General features: G+C 41.2%; 1 protein-coding gene across 8 annotated transcripts in view; it reads left to right on the top strand.

Moving 5' to 3' along the window:
* The window catches only part of EPB41L3 (erythrocyte membrane protein band 4.1 like 3), a 226,581-nt gene that overhangs the window by 194,513 nt on the left and 11,485 nt on the right, over positions 1–20,583 (top strand). For 5 of the 8 annotated variants that reach the window (XM_026496018.4, XM_026496016.4, XM_048218429.2 and 2 more), the window contains 5 exons: positions 1,914–2,011; positions 2,729–2,904; positions 5,975–6,195; positions 15,354–15,407; positions 18,738–18,929. In XM_026496018.4, the coding sequence (XP_026351803.3) occupies positions 1,914–2,011; positions 2,729–2,904; positions 5,975–6,195; positions 15,354–15,407; positions 18,738–18,929 (741 nt within the window). Of the gene's footprint in view, positions 1–1,913; positions 2,012–2,728; positions 2,905–5,974; positions 6,196–9,669; positions 10,234–15,353; positions 15,408–17,979; positions 18,016–18,737; positions 18,930–20,583 lie in introns of all 8 variants that reach the window. The other 3 variants (XM_026496017.4, XM_026496021.4, XM_057313230.1) reach the window with 2 other exon arrangements.

The following is a 20,583-nucleotide window of genomic DNA, read 5'->3' as shown; positions in this document are numbered from 1 at the left end:
TCTCTTCAAGGCCTTAGGCATGAAATAGATTACCCAAAGAACAAGGCAAGTTAGAGGAGAAGAGAGGCCCTAAAGCAGAAACTCCGGGTAACATGCCTTTTTGAGGGAGGGGTAGGCAGAAGAGGAACACAGGGAGATGAACAAAAGTGCCAGAGAAAGAAGCAAAGGAGCGAGAACAGTCACGAATGACAAGGAGACAAGATTCTGGGTACGTGGTGAACCAGCAGGGCCAAATGTTACAGAGAAGGTGTGTGGGCTAAGAACTAAGAAAAGTGCATTGGACTTGACAGATCCCATTGAGACAAGGAAGAGTTCAAGCAGGTGGTAGGAGCACCTGCCAGGTTGCAGTGAGGTGGGCAGTGAAGTAGCCGCGGCCTGTCCTTCCTGACGTTTGTCAAGGATCAAAGTGGGGTTGTGGTTCAGGCAGAAGCAGTCTCAAAGAAAGTTGGGCTTTTTTCCCCCTTTTTTGGAATCATATATATATATGATATATGTATATATATCACACATATATATACACACACATATATATAGGCTTGAGAAGAATGAATGAGAAAAAATATTTTGGTGACACAAAGGCTCTGAAGAGGTCGAGACATTGTTACAAAGCTTGGAGAGGTAGATAAACGTTCAACATTCTAGGAGCCTCTGTCATCTTCGGGCTAAGGAGGATAGCATCAAGGGAATATTCCCAGCTTTTTACAGCAGAGAGCAAGTTGATTGTTCTTTAAAACCCCTGGCTTAGCATAGTGTGTGGTACATATTAGATGCAGGATGAATAAATGGAGGACGGGTGAGTCACAATCCATAATATTCTGGCTTGTCTATTGACTGGGGCTCTTGGCCAATAGCAGTTGTTATGACCACCACTACCCGTGAACATCCAGAGTGGGTACAAAATTGGGAAAGGCAGTTATAGTTGGAATAGCTCGTGATGTATTCCCATTCTTCCCCCATCCCCCTGAGTCCCACTGAAATAAGAAGTAGAAGGCAAGCATAGTTATCTCTCATATGCCATGCAGAGGGCCCCTCCCCTGGGTTCTTTGCTATGTAAATTACTTTTTATCTATTGACTGTATCAGTAGGCTGGTGGTTTTATGCTCTTTTGGAAAGCTTTTACTGTTTAAAATGATTGCCCTCTGGTGGCCTGATGCATACTGTCTTCAGAAAATAAAAAATCCCAAACACTTGCAATAATAATATTAAAATATATTACTCAAGAAGTCAGATATTTCACCTTGAGAAAGCAAATGGCTGATAGATTATCCTCTGAGTTGTACATGTTGGAAAGTATGACATCGTGTTCTCCCAGTCTACAATCATTCCTATAATATCAAAAGATGTTAGTGTTCAACGTGGTAATCCAGAGTTAACGTGGTAATCCAGAGTAGAATGCACAAACAAAATCAGCAGTATCTGATACCAAGTCATCAAATACCTAGGAGATACACATATTCTTTGAGCAGATCCTGGGAGAAAATGTCATCCTGAGAATGCTACAGACATTTTGTTCATTCCATACATACGTTCCAGTTGAAGTCATGAAGTCACAGAGACATCATGAAAATAAGGCTTAAAAATGAGATCAGGACAAATTGGTCTCTGGAAGAAATCGAGGTATCCAGGGGTGTTTTTTTGTCTTTAGTTTTCATAAAATCCATACTTGTCCATAGAACATTTACTACACGCGTAATGTGGTTATCTGTGTCTGCAGCATTTTAAGGAGAGTAGATACAAGTTGGGTTTTTTTAATGAATGAAGGTGTAGAGCGTGAATTCTACATACAGCACTTGATTTTGTGAGTAAAGGAAAATTTTGGGGGGGGGGCATGATTTTGTAAATTATTTGCTTTTATGTTACTTATAATTCCAAACTTGACTTTACTCTTCAATATATATTTTTTTAAAATTTAGTTTGAACAATTTGAAAGCACCATTGGGTTTAAGCTGCCAAACCATCGAGCCGCCAAGCGTTTATGGAAAGTATGTGTTGAACATCATACATTTTTCAGGTAGGAAAAGATGATTTTTTTTTCTTCCTAAGGAAGCCTTAGAATGATTGGAATCACTTATATTGCAAAAATCTGTTGGGAAGAATGTGGAAGCATGTCCTTTCTTTTCCTTTAAGTTCATGGTCAGCAGATTTCTTGACAAGTCCTAAAAACTTCTGACTGAAGGATCTTCCTTAATTTGTCTTATGCTTATATGCCCTGTGTCCACTTTCTTTATTATCTTTAGTGTCTTTTCATTATTTTACAGGATGTTCACTTCAAGGATTCAGTCCATTCCTTACTATTTCAGTCATTTCTCAACACCCTGAACCCCTTTGTTTACGTACAGTACTCAGACTATCAGATTTATGTCTACAAAATAAGTTACCACTGTTCTTCTAACGTCACTGTAACTAACGTCACCTCTTTAACTGCTCCTTAGGTATATAGAACCATAGGCTCCTAGTTGTGCGAGATGAACTTTAGTTCGTGCAGTCCAACCCAGCCCTTAGTTCGTGCAGTCCGACCCAACCCCCGTTGTATTTATAGCCTCTCTACAACTCCCTGGTTGATAATGTACTGTGGAATTGATTTTTTTCCCCTATAAAATCACATTCATTGAACATGGTATGTGTTAAATCTTCAGCACACAAAGCACTTTACCTTTGACTAAAAAAGTTAGGATTCTGAATATTTGACTTAATAGTCTCTCTGGTATTTCTTCTGTAATATCTCTAGACTGTTGTTACCGGAAGCACCTCCAAAGAAATTCCTGACCTTGGGCTCCAAGTTTCGTTATAGTGGCAGGACACAAGCCCAAACAAGGAGAGCCAGTGCGTTGATAGATCGCCCCGCCCCTTACTTCGAACGCTCGTCCAGCAAACGCTATACCATGTCTCGCAGCTTGGATGGAGGTAGGCATTGCTTACGAACCCTTAGTAGTAAGAATCATGACTGGCTACCCAGAAATAGTGTGAAACCATCACAAGCTTTCAGTAAACGTAGATCTTCTTGAACAGTATGAAATGAAAAGCACTCGTCGGGCTATGGCCGAGTGGCAAGGTTAACCCCCACCCTCAAGAAAAAAAGTGCCTTTGTGAATCTCATGTCTGTTATTGGTAGATTTATATAAAATTCCATAAAAGAATGGTACTTAGGGAATGAAGAGCATAGCTCCCATTAGCCAGCACCCCGAATTTGGAGAAAGATGCTCTCATTCTAAATACAGTTGTCACATACTCTATAAGTAATTTGGTTCACTTGCTGGCGGATCTGAAATGATTATCAGGTTTGTTTCAGTCAATTCGTTTCAGAAGGAGGATTGTAAGTTACATTTATCTGTTTCTACAATTTATCTGTTTCTGAACTTAAATTTTTATGGATGAAATGTGACTGTTATCAGTCAGTCCATGATAGCTGATAGAAAGAATGGCATTCAAATAATAATAGACCCGAAGGCTCCAAGTTGAATCCTCCTGGTTAATGTTAATTACTACCCCAGATGGACTGGGAGAGCATTGCTATGTAAATATTCTCCACTGTTAAGTCAAATGTGTACGTTCAACAAGGAGAGAATCTGAACTGAAATACCAGTTCTGAGGAATGATATAATAGTGAGTCTCTCGCGGGTGTTCGTCTTACGCAACAGTTTCGTGCTGCCGTCCGTAGTTATGCACATGCCAGCGACAACACATGGCAGCTGTGATGATGATGATGATAATAACAAAGTAATAAATTAATAAAAATAATTTATTATTATCTTTCACTTAGAAAGTGAGCCATGGGCAGTCTCTGTGTTCTCATCCCAAGCACCTGGAGATTAGTTGTTTTATAGAAGACCTATCCTGTGTATACAAAAGGAATTAGATGTTTCTGGCATGTGTGTACAATTTTAATAATCAAAAAGATTAAAAATAATGAAAATAAAGGAAAAATAATGAAAAGTTACAAATACGTGGGATCGCTTTTGTCCTTACCTTTTTTTGCCACCACTCCGCAGAGTCCCCGTTCTTTCTTTCCTTCCACCGTACCCCAACGTGGCTGCTGGAGCGACATGCTCCCTGAATCCCCTGATTTAGAAGATTGTTTTTTTTTCATAATGAAATACTTTCTAAACAGTTTATAGAAGAAGTCAAATTTGTATCATTAGTGCTGAATCATGTGTGTTACTAGTAGAGTGAAAAAACACTCACCTGGTAGGTAAACACAGACTGAAGTCCATCTGTGTAGTGGCTGGTGAATGACTTAGACTCCCCAGCTCTCGGTTTTAGTCGTCATCTCTAAAATGGGAGTAAGGCCATTTGCAAAGAGTAAATGAGACAGGTGTGACAGCATTCTTGTTATGGGTGTAATAATAAATATACTCATAATTATTCTTCTAGGCTTTTGTGAGCTTTGACCTTGGAAGTTAATTACCATCCTGTATCTTCCAATAGTCGCCTCTTTTTGGAATAGCTAACTCAGAGCCAAACTTTTGGAATAAAATGTTTATTAGGGCCATTTCGGGTTGAATTAAGATGCTGATATACTCACTGTAATATTGAAGCTTTTCTTACTGCTTTGTTCCATTTATTCTTCTTCTCCTTTAGAGAATCTCTGTAAACTGCTTGTGTATTCTATAAGTCAGTGGTGGGGGAACTTTTGTAGAATCACACCTTTTCCCCCTGAACATCATCTACTTTGTTCAGTGATGTGTATCCAAGGGAACACATTTGTCGTGAATGTGGTTTTCCTTATGACCTTTTGTGTGATAATGATTGTTAACAAGACAGAAGACAGTTGTGAAATAAATGTACTAATACCATCCTGTCTCTTCCTCCCTGCCCAAAAGTGATGTTAGTATGTGCTGTCTCTCACTCTTTGGGGTCCTGCCAATTCTAGTATGTTTTCTGTGCCGCTGGGCTGGGTGCCATGGCTGTATGTTGGAACACAACTGCTTTTTGCAAGGTTGCATCTTACGTAGGGCAGCCTAACTGGCCCATTGGGAAGTTGCGTCTCCTGGGAGCTTTTGCATCAATCTAAAGAAATAAAAAATATCTTAGTGAAGATACGTTAGTGAAACAGTTTAACTATTATAAAAGGATTTTGGAATATTTTCTTGCATTTACATTTTAAGCTTCCTAAACTATGAAGCTGATGCCATTTTGCCATTTATAAGTTTAAATCAGTTGTATGCATCTAAAACCAAAAATAATGAGTACCAGACTTTAAAAATGTAACTGAATTAAGCATCTTTCACTAAGACATTTTAGCTGGGATGAAAGGCTGTGTCTTATATCTTTTATGTTTGCATGCTTTACATTTGCATGAATTTCATTAGCAACATTTGTCTTATTGTCCCAAAATATCAGAGATGAATAAGTCTATGCGTATCCCGGTAGTCTGTTTAAAGTGCAGTCGAAATTAAAACATTTCTGTACTCCGGCTGAATAGAGTTGCCATCCAGATTGTAGCATCTTCTCAAACATTTTAGGAGTGATGGACTCTTTACCCATTATTAATAACAGTAATTGAAAAACCCAATTCAGTGATCTTTGGTGAATGGCACTTCCAAAGATACATTCAAAGTCAAGTGGATGAGAGCAGTTGCCGACTGCAAGTACCGCCGTTCGCTGTGGGGCTTGCCGCTAGTGCTTGGTGCCGGAGCCCAGCCAGTTACTCTGCTCTGCAGGGTAGCAGGCTGGCAGCAGCCTGGGCCCCCTCCCCGCCGCCTCTGCCATCATGCTCATCTTCACCAGACAGTCTGGGAGTTATTCTGGTGGCTTCAAGAGATGAGCCTTGAAATCATTTTAAAACACTAGTCTAGAAGCTCCAGAAGATGAGTCTCTGCTAGTGCTTAGAGGCAGGCACCTGCCGCGCTCACTTGCCTTTTTGGACAGGCGTGGGTAGGGGTACTTTTTTCCCTAATGGGACCACTGGTGGTGTTCTTCTGCCTTCTGCCTTTAACTATTTCAGACATTTTTCTTCCATTGTATTTGCTTTTAGCGTCAGTGAATGAAAACCATGAAATATACATGAAGGATTCTGTGTCTGCTGCAGAGGTTGGTACTGGCCAGTACGCCACAACAAAGGGCATCTCTCAGACCAACTTGATCACCACTGTGACTCCGGAGAAAAAGGCCGAGGAGGAACGGGACGAGGAAGAGGACAGACGAAAAAAGGCGGAAGAAGTCACGCCGGTCGCGGCAGTACGGCACGAGGGAAAGGTATATCTCCCAGGCTCCCTCCTAGCGCTTGCTTAGACCTTGAAGAACTGATAATTCTCAGGCTATAAACCAGGAATGTGTTAAGACTTAGGGTAATTCGGGGCACCCGGGTGGCTCAGTCGGTTGAGTGGCTGACTTGATCTCAGCTCAGGTCTCGATCTCAGGGTCATGAGTTCGGGCCCCAGGTTGGGCTCCACTCTGGGCGTGGAGCCTACTTAAAACAAAACAAAGCAAAAAGACAGGGTAGCTCATATTTCAGCATTAGTCACTCATATTATCAATTTTTAAATTCTGATTTCCTCTGTTGACATTTTTCTTCAGAAAGATTCCTTCTTAACTTGAAAACGTTTATGTTAACTAATGTGCTATGTAAGACTTTCAACAGCTGTCCTGTCTGTATATCTGAAAAATACATTTAGTACCATGTGACACTTTTCTCTTTGGGCTCACATTTCAGAACTATCACTAAAACTATTTTCTTTGTTTCTGGCCCCATTCTCTGACCCAAGTACTGTATATTTTTCTGGATATACAGTAATCACATTGCCATTCTTCTGACTGCAAGTAACTGAGTGACCATAGCCTGTGTATTTATACACTATTTCCTCTCTCAGGCTTAGGATTATAATGTAATCATCAAAGTAGCGAGCAGACATGTTTTGAAAAGAGATACTAACGCAGAGCATTGCAAGGGAAGACGGAAAGTGAATTTGGCAGCAATTTCTCCAAGGTGTTTTATTCATTAAATTTTTAAACTTCATTTCATCCCAGTATTTATTTATTTATTTTTTACAGTATGTTTGTTTTTGGTAATCTGGCACTATAAAGCAACTTTTCAGAACAGTGGAAGTCAGAAAAGGTGTAGATAGCTTACTTCTGGTTCCAGGCTTTATAGATAGCAGAGCAGCTCCCTAAAAGTAGGAAAAACAAAACAAACAAAAAAAAAACCCCTATATTGGGAGGTTTACATGTGATGATAATGGAAAAACAGAGTGGCTCCTGGAATGTACAGAGTAAAAAGAAATAGCAGAATGAAAATGTCGTATAACTCACAGGTGATACTAAACCTTGCCTAGTTTTGACTCAAAAGTGTTCTTTTCTTATATCTGTATTATTTCTTAAATATAGATTTATATGGCAGGGACTCACCTGGGGCTCTAAATAGAAATGCTCCTATTGATAAAAGTTGCACAGTGAAGGGTAGATCCGCGACATATTGTGGTTACATCAGAATATCCCACATGAAACGCTGTCCACCATTTTGTGAGCCTAAGATCATTCACTTGCCAAACACAAATAAGAACAGGGTAGGGAACGACAGCCAGGGTGTTTGGATCATTTTTGCTATGAAAACATGCTTTCTTCTGAATTTTGTTTTTACATTCTTATTTTCCAATGAAGTCAAAGCAGCTTTTAAGTAGGACATAAGGAAAAGGTAGTATGCCTGAAAAACAAATGATTTCCTAAGATCCCCCATGCCAGCTGCCGGTTCTCATGGATGTGTAACTGTGATTAAAGGGGCACAGTAAAGGAAATGACTTTTAGTTTGCTCAAAAAATAGACCCAGACGGTCTTTATTTAATCGGAAAAGCCCACCCTTTGTGTAAAATAGAGCACTAAACCATCGTCACTTTTGCCACGTAAGGCATGGGAAAATAAAAAGACAAAAAACTATGACTCTCATTGTCTGAATCTCCGAGAAGCCAGCACTTTGACCCAAATGCCTTCAGAGGGGCTGTGGCCCAGACCTAGAGCTCGGGTAGGTCGATGGCTGCTTTCGTTTTGCACAGTGCGTAGCTGTCTTTTAAAAACCGCTTGAATAAGCAGCCTGGAAAACTAACCCTTCGTTTTATTCTTCTCCATCTTCAAAAAGTAACAAAGAGGCTACTCATTTTTTAACCAAAATGAAAGTGTATCACTGAAAAAGGTCTTAAAAGACTGGTCCCCTGGATTCCTTTGAGAGGAGGCATGTTTCCCAGGCTAATGATCCCCCCAGGTGACTGGGCAGCCGTCCACCATCGGGGAAACAAGAGCTGCATGCAGAAGTCAGCTTGTCACTTTCATATGATTCTCCGTTGAATGAGATTTGTGCAGGGGCATGTTTAAAACACAGTGCTTAATGTCACATGCGAGTATTGAGAAGAGGCATGCTTGTCTAAGACCTAAAAAGAGACACTTCGGAATTCTAGAATATCAGCGATACAGCTTTATCTGTGCATGTTCTGACCCTCTGTCTTTATATTTACCGAGTCAGGATTGGGATCTGCAAAGCAGGGTGTGGGTCATTCCCACACTAGCAAGTGTCTAGGCAAGCCGCGCGTGTATGTGCACACACACTACTCACTCACACACGCAGGGTGTCCCAGAGAGCAGCGGGAGTCTGTCTTCAGGCTCTGTGTGACCTTGAATTGAACTGCTGGGGCTGCGGCAGCGTCTGAGCGCTGCCAGGTCCTGTTTGGCGCTTGCTCGCTTCCCTTCCTCGCCTCGTGCTCAGCAGCCCTCCACCACCCGCAGAGGAAACTGGCTGTGGTCAGAGAGGCTGCCAGGACCAGAGAGAATGGAAGGAGCCTCTCTTTCCCTCCAGAAGCCAGCCTTTATCATTCTGTGAAGGAGTCAAACCAGGGGAGTTAAATATGGCGATTACTGGCTCAGAAAAACCAGAAGGCTGGGAAATTGTACCTTTCTATTATTTATGGACCACAAATAATACAAAGTAAATGCTTATGAGTCATATCACAAGAAAGCACATTCTTTTTGCTAGTTAGCTTGTTGAAACCCTTCTTTGAGTTTAAGTTACATTTACATCATGGAGAAAGAAGCCAAAGTAGACGTTTTTGAAGGAACCTCACTTCCTCGGGGAGCGTGAGTTCCTAAAATGCTAATTGTTGACTTCCCTGAGTGGCACTGCTTATCAGATGGGAGTGGGGCCAGAAACTTCTTGATTTGGAAACCCACCTGTTTTGGATATAATTGACTAAGTGAGGAAAGGTAATACTAAATTTTTTTTTAATAATTAAAATTTGGATGATTTTTTTTTTTTTTGATCCAACCAAACTATAGTAACAGATCTGTTAGCTGGAGATCAGGAGATGTTATTGAAAGTCTTGATTTTAAGTTCTCCGAGAATTCTATTTGCTCTCAAAATCCTACAACTTTCTAGAGTTGTTGGTCTCAACAAACTTTTTGGATGATGTGAAACATGTAGACTCTGAGATTGCCTACTGTTATCTTCTGTTCTGACTTTATAAAAAAGCCCACCCTGCATTTGACAGTCTAATGGGAAAACGGTAGCCATTCATGGCAGCGTTGGCATGCAGCTTGAATACTTTAAGTACGAACTACCCTAGTGCTAAAATTCTTGTTTTACAATTTTATATTGATACCCATAAGAAAATTAACTAATTGCAGTTTTCTTTTTGTCCTTTTGCACCTCTGTTTGCTGCTTTCTGTCTCTCTCTGTCTCTTTCACATCAGTCACCTGGGCTTGGCACTGACTCATGTCCCCCATCCCCCCCATCAGCCCATCTCTCCCCTGCATCCCCCCCAGAGCTCCGTAGGAGGTGTAAGGAGAATGAGCACCAACCCCCAGGTTTGGAGCCGGCCAAAGGCACCATGCGTGTGCACGGAGAGCCTGCCTTGGACTCTGACCACAAAGGGAAGCCATCCTTAGGAGACCAAGATGTGGCTTTTAGCTACAAACAGCAAACTGGCAAAGGGACCACTCTGTTTTCCTTCTCCTTGCAGCTCCCGGAGTCGTTCCCTTCTCTTCTAGATGACGATGGGTACCTCTCTTTCCCCAACCTGTCGGAAACCAACCTCCTCCCCCAGAGCCTGCAGCATTACCTCCCGATTCGTTCACCCTCCCTTGTGCCCTGTTTCCTCTTCATTTTTTTCTTTCTGCTCTCCGCCTCCTTCTCAGTGCCATATGCCCTCACTCTCTCCTTCCCTCTGGCTATGTGCCTCTGCTACCTGGAGCCCAAGGCGGCCTCCTTGAGTGCCTCACTAGACAATGACCCGAGTGACAGTTCAGAGGAAGAGGTGTGTACCTCGGCATAGAACACACTTCCCTGTCGTGGTCGGGGCTTCGGTCCGAAACAGTGTTAGGCGCCTACTGCGATAGTGGTCCTACTTTCAGAGCCTCATTTATTGTCTGTGCCGACATGTGAGAGGTTTTTGTGTGTCGGGGAGTCCCACCCGGCCCCCGGGTTAGGCACAACACCATGTGGATGGAGCAGTCTGCGCCCAGCCCAGAACCTGCTGTCTGCCGAATTCTACGCGTGAGGAAGGACTCCGAGGTCCGTTTTAAAGAACCCCTTAGCTATGTTAAAAATCAGGGTTAGCTAGTGGTTCATAAAATAAGGGACATATAAGACCGAGAAATAAGTTTGAGCCAGATTGATGGAGTGTTCCCAAAACGCATCCTGGCATCATGGTACGTGCGTGGCGGTGACACCAGCGGATAAACGATCCTCACGGCGAGGTGGGCGTGAACAGCCACAGGAGGTGTGTCGTCGCTGTCTCGGTAGCTTCCCCCAACTATCGGTGCCCCTCCTCCCTGGAGATTCCAAAATGTCCCCAGACTGTCTTTGTTACTCACGGAGGGGAGACCAGATCCCAAGGCTGCGTTGGGTCAGAAAAAAGGCTTAAGTAGATTAAAAGGCCCACGTGACCTCAGTCGTCTGAAGGGCCACAGAGAGGACCAGAAATAACTGCGGTTTTCAAAACCCATTTCGAAAAGACTCCTTTAAGATGTCCACATGCTGTAAAAATGGGCTGGAAGTTCATCAGTCCTAACTGCCAACGCGTGTATTGGATGGCAGTGATCCTTTCAATTCCAGCATGAGCCAAAAAATCTGAACACACGTGGACAGTCTGGAAAGGTCAGGGGAGCTGGATAGGCCCCTGTGGCTCTCAGCCAGGCATGTGCTCGGTGGGGAAAGGATGGGGCCTTCAGCGTCTTTCTGAGAAGACATGCTGCTTGTCCGTCACCTGTCCCCATCTGAGCCAGTGGGTGAGTTGACATGGTAGCCAGTAGCTTTTCCTCTTTAACTGCTCTCCTTTCACACCACTCCCCAGATGTGTGAATAGCCCAGCAGTTCCCTGCAAACAGAGTGCAGGGGAAAAGAACAGAAGCTGCCAACAGAGGGCCTGGCTGTCACCCACCTTCCTGCCCACACCCTCCCCAGGCCCCTCCAGCTCTTCTGTTCTCACAAAACAAGGCTTTTTGTGGCAGGAAACAAGCCCAGTACTCCCAGCTTTAAAAAAAAAAAAAAAATCACAAAGTCAAAAGCAACACTAAAAAAAAAAAGAAAGAAAAGAAAAGTCTATTCAGTTTTCAGCTCAGCCAGAAATCATAATTTGAGCTGTACCTGTCGGTGTATAGAATTGTGAGGGTGTGTAAGTATCTATATTTAGTGACATGATGACCATTTCTTAGCAGCAGAAGGAAAAAAAATGGGAATGGTATCACAGATGTTTTAAATAAAAGTTTGCCCTTTTCAATTTGATATTGCATAAGAACCCTTTTCAAGGGCCCTTTCTTGGGTCGTATGACTTAGCTCCAAAGTCCATGACTTTATATATTTAATATAAAATTATTCTCATACATGGAAAATACTTTAAAAGAACGAATCCTAGGCTTTAACATCACTATTTCTTACAGCGGCAATATGATCAAATAATGTAGGACTAGAACATACAACATGAAGAACACAAGATTATCTACAGAGACCGTAGTAGTAGCTGGTTTCCAACCTGGACGCCTATTTTCCCTTTAGCAATGAAATTAGTCATCCAGCTAACATAAAGCAAAAAGATTGCCATTTTCTGCTTTTCTGAATGCTAAATAACTGAACTTTTCTGTAGCAAACCACACAGATCTTGTGCCTAATCCAGGGTATACATCTTGTTGTAATCAGTGCATGAAAATTAATGTTAAATTTGGGCATGTCTGCATTACATCAGCAAAACAAATCACAGCAGTTACCCGATGCAAGCCGGTGACCGCGTGACTGGAGCTTCCCAGCCGATAACTCTCTGCAAACCTCTGAGACCGTGAGCCAGCTCTGGCCGCTGCAAGTCTTAGCCTTCCTCTCCAGCCCCAGTCCCCCATCACAGCTCTCCTGACACAAGACTTCGCATGTGGCCATCTGTTCGATGTCGTCTCTTAACCCCCAGAGTTAAGAGCTATGCTCTGTAGTTCAGGCTGAGCTGCAGGACTCCTATGTAGGTCATTGCATTTAAAAAAAACAAAAAAACATTTTTTGAGATGGCCTGTTTTATTCTCTAGGCTTCGAGCACTTTGACAGCTAAATGGGGTGACTTCGTGTAACACACGGTTCAGCTCTGTCACGTTCATTTTGCAAAATCACTAAATCACTAATGAATGTAATTCTTTTCGAATGTTTTATCATCACTGCTTACATTTCTCACATATTGGAGTGGCTTCATTAGTGCCAGCCTTTCTCAAGAGTGAAACCCAGTGTGGAAAGGCAGAATCGTTTCAAACTACAAAGCTGTTGTCCAATCAGGTTTTTTTCTTTTGTGCCTTCAAGAATGGTCACATAAGAAGGGGCACAGATATTAAGTCATCTGTCAAGAAACATAAGCTGAATTTAGCTCGCCAGGCTGTAGAATCACCGTAGTATTTATGTGTCAGTTTATGAGGAATTTTTTCATAAAAAAGATTCAAATTTGGAAGAAAAAATTAATCGATCCACCGATTTTTAACATTTTAAGTTGTGTAGACATAGAATCATATGATAGTTCATGACCTGTTATACATGTCATAGTTTCGTTTTAGTCGTAGTATATTATATAAATAATATATAAAAGCTACTTTTGCTATAAAAGCTACTTTATTCAGCCTTTCTTCATTAACTGGTTATTGATCATGCACTACATTTGTCGAATAACTGACTACATGCTCAGTAAGAATTTAAGGGAATTTAGATATGGACTAAGCTATTTTTTCATAGAACTAGGAAAAAATGGGAGGAATAATTATGTAATATAATAATGTGATACTAATAATATATTAATATCACACAACAGTCATTATAGGTACTTTGGGGTCTGCATGTGTCAGGCCTTATGAAAGCACTTAGTATCTATTACCTGATACAGTTGGGGCTGTTATTTTTCCTCCATTTTGCTGGAAGGAAACAGGGATTAAAACATGAAACATGTCCAATATGTCACAGATTTCAATAGCAAGGATTTGAGCTCATGTCAGCCTGGCATCAGAGCCCTCACTCTTAACCAGGACCGTAATCTAAAGCCAAGATACTCTAGTAGATTTTAAAGCTGTAGGGAGATTATGTAAGAAGAGAAATACTTTCGGGGCGCCTGGGTAGCGCAGTCGTTGGGCGGCTGCCTTCGACTCAGGGCGTGATCCTGGTGTTCCAGGATCGAGTCCCACATCGGGCTCCTCCGCTGGGAGCCTGCTTCTTCCTCTCCCACTCCCCCTGCTTGTGTTCCCTCTCTCGCTGGCTGTCTCTCTGTCACATAAATAAATAAAAATCTTAATTAAAAAAAAAAAAAAGAGAAATACTTTCAGGCGCCTCAGAAGTGTTTCACAAAACAAGTAAGCATACCAGGCACCGGTCGTTCCTATTTATTCTTGAAAGCCTAAGGTTTCTTTAGGTTATTATACACTGAACGACAACCTGTCTCTCTCCCCCTACATCAAATTGGCCGTTCCCTGGGCTGTCAGTTGGGGAAGCCACGCTAACAGCATAGCAGTGATCACCCTCCTAAGAAAATTAATAGCCACTCCTCCCCCGACCAGGTATTGCAGAGGTGGTCAGGTCATGAAAATGTGTCCGCACACATTCTTTACCAAACTACTGAAAATTACGTTCTGCTTAGGTATGGTAGCCGGCCACCTCAGGCGCACATGCCAAACGTGAATTTTAATGTATTTTCTTTTAGGGATATATAAAATGGAAATTTGGGATAGCGCCCAAAATCCGCCTGGCCAGAGTTAGGTTGATCGGAACAGCCCTGTCCCAGTCGTCCTTCTTGGCATTCCTTGTTGTTAGGATTGAGAGATTATTTGAAGAGGCAGGTACACAAGCTTACAGCTCCTAGTTTTTATTTTTGTTTTCAAAATATTAATCACATATCTTTGCTCAAGGGAATTTTATTAGTGAGTAGTTGACACTCGTGGAGGGAAGGTCAGTTAATATCCTATTAACGGCATTTAACCATCCCATCTTCAATGGCTGTGGTTCTGTTGTACTCCAAAGAAAATAGTTTCTGTTTTAAACCATAAACCTCTATGAAACAGCTTAAAACCCAGTCCTAAAATTACTATTATAATTCTCCCTTAAAAACTTAGGCTCTGTCAAATGCTGTGCTTTGTTTTATTTGTTTATAAGGAGATGTCTCTCTTTCTCTCTTCATTTTTTTATTATTATAATTTGCTTCATTTGAATGGTTGTTTTGGAAAGAGATGCTTAAATACGTACTTTGATATACTTCTCTATATTGGAGGGTGGGGCAAAAGAAACAACGGTCTATAAAAAGTCTAGTTCACACTGCTACTTGAAAACTACGTTACATTCTTCACATATAAAACATATGCCGTGAGTCACTGGCATGTGCTTTTTATAATTAATAGGTAATGCAGACAGCCTGATGGTCATAAATGGGTGTAATTATCAACATGATATAAATGAGGGGCTGAAAGTCCAGTGACTATTCTAGTAGCTTTTATTTAAATTTACATTTTAATTTACCTTTCAAATGTGACATATCAGTAGAATAACAGACATAGATAAATATGCATTTTATTTGCATTAAACATTTTTTAAAAAGAGATCTTTCTCGGGGTTTTAGTTACAAGGGGGGGAAAGAACGACAATTCGGTTTTTCCGAGACATGAAACCAGACAAGTCAGCTTGGCTACTGCAGTTGCTGCGGTTCCCGCAGGCTGTGTGCCTCTGGTCTTCCTCCAAGTGGCTCTGATGATGAAACCTAGCTCTGGCCTTTCTTTTGCTTTTGCTTGAACCTGCATTCTTGTGGGAAGGTAGTATGATACAGAGCACAGAGAAAGAGAGTGAGCTGTTTGACCTGTGCCATGCCCTATTTGACCAAATGGGTTTGTTTTCTATTCCTGCCTTCCTCCCGGACCCTGGTCACTTCTGTGACCATAGACCGACAGTGAGCGCACGGACACCGCGGCTGACGGGGAGACGACTGCCACTGAGGTTGGTACCATCACTGCGGGCGGCTGGCGGCTGCCCGACGCAAGTGCCTCGTGAACGCGGCTCTGCGTTTAGGCCCTTTGCATACTAGCTTTTATAGAGTGGAGAGAAATTCTAACTTTGAAAGGAGGGAGTGAATATATTCTGTTGCCTAGGCCAGTGGCTCTCAAACTCTGGAGGGTCCCCTCCTCATGTTTCTTGTGCAAAAGAAGAAGATCTGGGGTGGGACTCCAGAGTTTGCATTTCTAACAAGTTCCCGGGCATGTTGACTTACCTGGATCACATTTTGAGAACCTTTGGCTAAACCGATAATACTTAAAAAAAAAAAAAAAGTACTCCCCTTTCCCAAACGAGAGGCTGTTTACATGTGTGATAGTCCTGATGAGTGAGGAGGGTCACAGTGAATTTAATCAGCGTATTTACTAGATACAGATATATTTTTAAATCCCAAATGGTCAAATAATAATTATTAAAGTAATAATACTTCTCAACTTATTTTTGTAGACCAGATGGATATAACCTAGGTCACTCTAAAGAAATGGAGTCTTGAAGAAAAAATTAGCAAATTACTATTCGTACTCTATTAAAAAAAAAAAAGTGATAACACTGAATAGTGATAGGAAACATACTATGCTATCATTTATCCTTTATGAATTCTTTAGGATAAGTAAACATTTGTGTGCTTATGCTGTTCTGCGAATCTTCTCTACCGATAACTAAAATTTCTGTAAAAACAATATAGTAATGAAAGCCAAGATGTTTCTTTCCTGAAGTGCTCACAGAATTTTTTACTTTGTGATAATGTTTACCCTAAGTTTTTTGCATCACCCAGTTAGAACACTCTTTTCTGGTAGGAACTTCAGGAAGAACTAAAAACGTAAATAGTATCTGTATAATATTTAATTGAAAATACCTTCAGAAAAACTTTTTAAAATGGAATTTTCATCCTTGAGAAATGCCAGAGTTCAACTCAAAGTTTGGAAATCATAATTTTTTTGAAGTTAAAAATAACAGCACTGGCTTTGAAAAATACAATAATAATATTACTCCATTTTTATATATAATATTTATTATAATTATTGTTATTGTTGTTGTTATAGGAGCACCTGGCTGGCTCGGTCAGTAGAGCATGCCACTCTGACTCTTGATCTTGGGGTTGTGAGTTCAAGCCCTGCAATGGGCGTAGAGCCTACTTAAAAAGAAATTTTAAAAAATAATATTGTGAAACAGCTATCCAGATTCTTTTAAGCAAGATAAATTTATTACAAATTAATTTTCTGTGTCAAATTATGACAAAATTATTAGTTACATGTAGGTACATGTTAATTCAGTAAACTTCAATGGAATCTTAATGTGTGCCTTAAATGAAAAATATTTTAATAATACTCTACATTTCTATAGCAGTTCTAAAGGTTGTTACATAAAATTTGAAGCATGAAAACACACACATGCAACATAGGTACTTGTGAAGCTTAAAAATAAAACAGAGCGGTGCATGCCCCACACACTTAAGAATTGATGTGTTGCCAGCACTGTTAGAGTCACACTTTCACACACTTTCCCTTGTGCCCTGTCGGGAGCCAGGACAATGGTACTGCTGGGTGAGGCGTGCTGGGTAGGCAGTCTTGCCCCATCAGCAGGTAAGGAGGCCGAGAGCAAGATAGACTGCCTTGTTGCAGGCCACCTGCTCGGGTATCTCCCACTTCTCACCTGTGATTACACTGTGGGCCTCCCTGCGGACCTGGGTCTGAGCACCACTGGCGAGACACGTAGCTTTACTACTGCCTGCACGTGTGGCTTGGCCTGGTTGCCTCATTCCTGGTACCCGCACACCAGTCCAAGGACTAAACAGATCCTCGCAATTAGAAAAATCAGAATAATGAAGTGGCTTTTAGATATATCTGTTGTATTTTTTAAGAACTCAACAATGTGATCCTGTCTACATTTTAAAGAAATGCTGGTAATGTTGATGATAGTTGATTCCTTTTTTTTTTTTTAACTTTCTTATACTGTATCAGCTTCCTCCCTTCCTAAATTTATTTTTAAGTATATGGGTTCGAGAAATTCAAGGTTCCGAGAAATTCTTAAATGTGGGACCCTCTGTGTTGAATTCTTTGAGCCTCGGTTCTCTGGCCTACAGGTTGGGGATAATAATAGCTATAACCTCATAGGATTATAAAGGGATTCCAAGGGAGCCCTCATTATTGGGTTATCTTAACCATTCTTATGAATTTTAGTTTTGGTGTGATTCTCCACACTTCCTAAACCATTTCTAGTGTTCCTTAAGGACAGCCCGCTAAGCCCTAGCTGTCCCCTCCCGCTTATGTGAGTGTGCTCATCACACTGAGAAGTCCCCAGGTTAAAGTGTCAAAGAACCTTTTACTCCCGTCGTCTTAATATGCATCATAATTTGCGTGTGAGAATGTTGTGGCTTGCATCTAGGAAAGAAATAGCATCCATATACAAGAGCACACTAGTGCCCCGTTTTAGCAAGTTTCTTTAGAACATAGTTCTTCAATCATAGAGTCAATTACATGGTAAGACTTTATTTCCCACTCTTTCTTGATGCTGGCAGTCGGACCAGGAGGAAGATGCAGAGCTCAAGGCACAGGTAGAAAATTAAAAATAAAACAAAAGCAAAAACCAGCGTGTGATAAGTCATTGTGCGTCTCCGGTGTTCCAGTCTTCCAGCATGCTCCGTAGGCGGTTACCCGTGTTGTCGGTGCAGTGTGGAGGATGGCATTTGTTCCCGTGACTACCGTGTCCCTTACCTTTCCCTTTCTTCTCCACTTTTTTCAGAATAGTCTGATTAAGCGAATAAAGGGTGAAAATGTGTATGTCAAACATAGTAATCTTATGTTAGAGGTTGGTATTGGTATATACCAGTGCATGTTTGTGTGTGTTGGCATTTCTTTTAGTGGCATACCTGTGGGCTCATACAATGATGCATGAACTGTGTGATCTCACCTGTGAATAAGTGGGGATACCTTCTCAGCCTACTCTGACTCCTTCCTCTCTCCTAGACATAGATCCTTTTTCCTGTGTGTGTTTTAATTTTTTTCTGGTTACATGTGAATTACACTCTTTATAGTTTGCCTTTAAAAACTCTTTTGATTTTTATGCTTGCGTGAACTCGATTTTTTTTTCTTCTCTTTGCCTTAGAAATGTCACATTTTCACCAAAGTGCTTGTGGTAGTGTCATGAGCCCTGATCAGAATGATTTTATTTTGACTACTAATGAGATTGACATTACTTTAAAAAAAAAAAAAAAAGCGCAGATAGGAAGGCAAATGTAAAAAGCTGACTGTTGGATTCTTTATGTTCCGAATATAGGAGCTAGATAAAACTCAAGATGACCTGATGAAGCATCAGACCAATATTAGTGAGCTGAAAAGAACCTTTTTAGAAACCTCCACAGACACTGCCATCACGAATGAATGGGAAAAGAGGCTTTCTACTTCCCCGGTGCGACTAGCTGCCAGGCAGGAGGACGCACCCATGATCGAACCGCTGGTCCCTGAAGAGGTCGGTATTCGGGATTTGGGCTGTCATTGTCTTCTGTTCACTAGTGGTGCTTCTCCGCAGGGCCCGCTCCTGGGGGATGGAGTTGGCAAGCTTCCAAGTAGGCAGTCTCACCACTTGCCTGTGTATACCCTGAGCTGATACGCTCTGGGCTCCAAATAAAAGCTGCAAAGTAAAAGGGGTGTGGCCACTGAGGAGGCCAAGGAGGGAGTAGTCCCATCCCAGGGTGCTCAGAGTGAACAAGGAGGCGCAGGGAAGCTCTAGTGCATGCAGCTGGGTTTGTTCTAACTGTGAACCTCGATTCCACAGCTGGGAGAGATTGAGATACTGTCTTAATGAACTGACACTTTTTCTGGAAAAAATAAATAAATAAATAAATAATAAATGCTTTTTCTGCTGCATTAAGAAATGCCCTGAAAACTCATGAATGTTCTCATCTCGGTTGCAAGATGAGGCATAGGGAGATTGTCTAATGTTTGACTCAACATTGATCTGAAGTTGACAGAATTTCAGGACATGTTTTACTCTGGGAATACTACCCCAGGCTTTTACTGGTGTAATCCGTGTTTGATTCGATTTTAACTGATTTTTAAAAATATACATAACTGATTTTTTTAAAACTGATTTAGAATCAGTTCTTATTTGATTTTTAATAGAGAAAGTAGAGGCCAGAATGTCTTTTTAAGGAAGAGTGTTCCATATTGGAAAGTTCTCTTTAAATGTACACCCAGACTGTGGGGATTCAGCAGATCCTACTTCGGGGCTCCCACTTTGAGACCCACAAATATCAGTGGTGCTTGTCTGAGTCAGCTATTAGACATCTTGTTTTTTTCTGTCTTTCAAAAGAAGTAGTTTTTAAATAACTGCATTTTTCTAGCATCCTACTGATTAACATCTTTCTTATCAAGACTGCTTTATCGTAACATATTTGTCCAGAAAGCTGAGATAGAACAGAAGAAAATCAAAACTTAGGCCTTTATGGGAGAAAAATCCTTTAAGTGGCAGTCTATATGCAATGTGTAGGTCCTTGCAGTGAAAAAGAATATAATGACACTCATTTTGACCATTTTCTAAACTTCCCTTGAAAGCTATTTATCAAAAGTGACCACAATCACTGTGTTCCTGATAATTCCAATCCCAGCTAAAATGTGACAAGGTATATTCCATCTGAATTACTTTAAAAGGGCCATTTTATGCAGAATAGATGAAAAGTACTGTTACCAAGGTACTCCTGAAGCATTACACATCAGTTTCATTCAGATTACTTGCATAATATATAGTGAGCTAGTAGTGGTGATTATATTCTAAGAATATCATGTATGGTTACTGTAAAATGGGAATTTTATTGCCAATGGTTTCAACTTTCAAATATTGAGTTAATAGCAGATAAGGAACAAGGATACCCCAAAGCAATGCTTACTTTACTTTGGAACATAGACAAACCCATATACAGGGCCCACCAAACAGGAAGGATAGGTGTGTGGCCCGTGAAGGCCTCTGGGAATGTCTCTGTCCACAAATATTCTCCATGACGGCCTTCAGTGATGCCCCTAGGCTGAATCCGTGTTAGAGGAATACTCCCTCGTGGTCGCTTGAATACTGAAAGTTTCCAAATCCCAACCAAAATGCAATACCCATTAGCACTTCTGCAGTTCCA

The sequence above is a fragment of the Ursus arctos genome, unplaced genomic scaffold (genome assembly GCF_023065955.2).
Source record: "Ursus arctos isolate Adak ecotype North America unplaced genomic scaffold, UrsArc2.0 scaffold_17, whole genome shotgun sequence".
In the NCBI taxonomy this organism is placed as follows: Eukaryota; Metazoa; Chordata; class Mammalia; order Carnivora; family Ursidae; genus Ursus; species Ursus arctos.
Note: the sequence above shows the minus strand (reverse complement) of the source record. Positions and strands in the feature narration are given on the sequence as shown.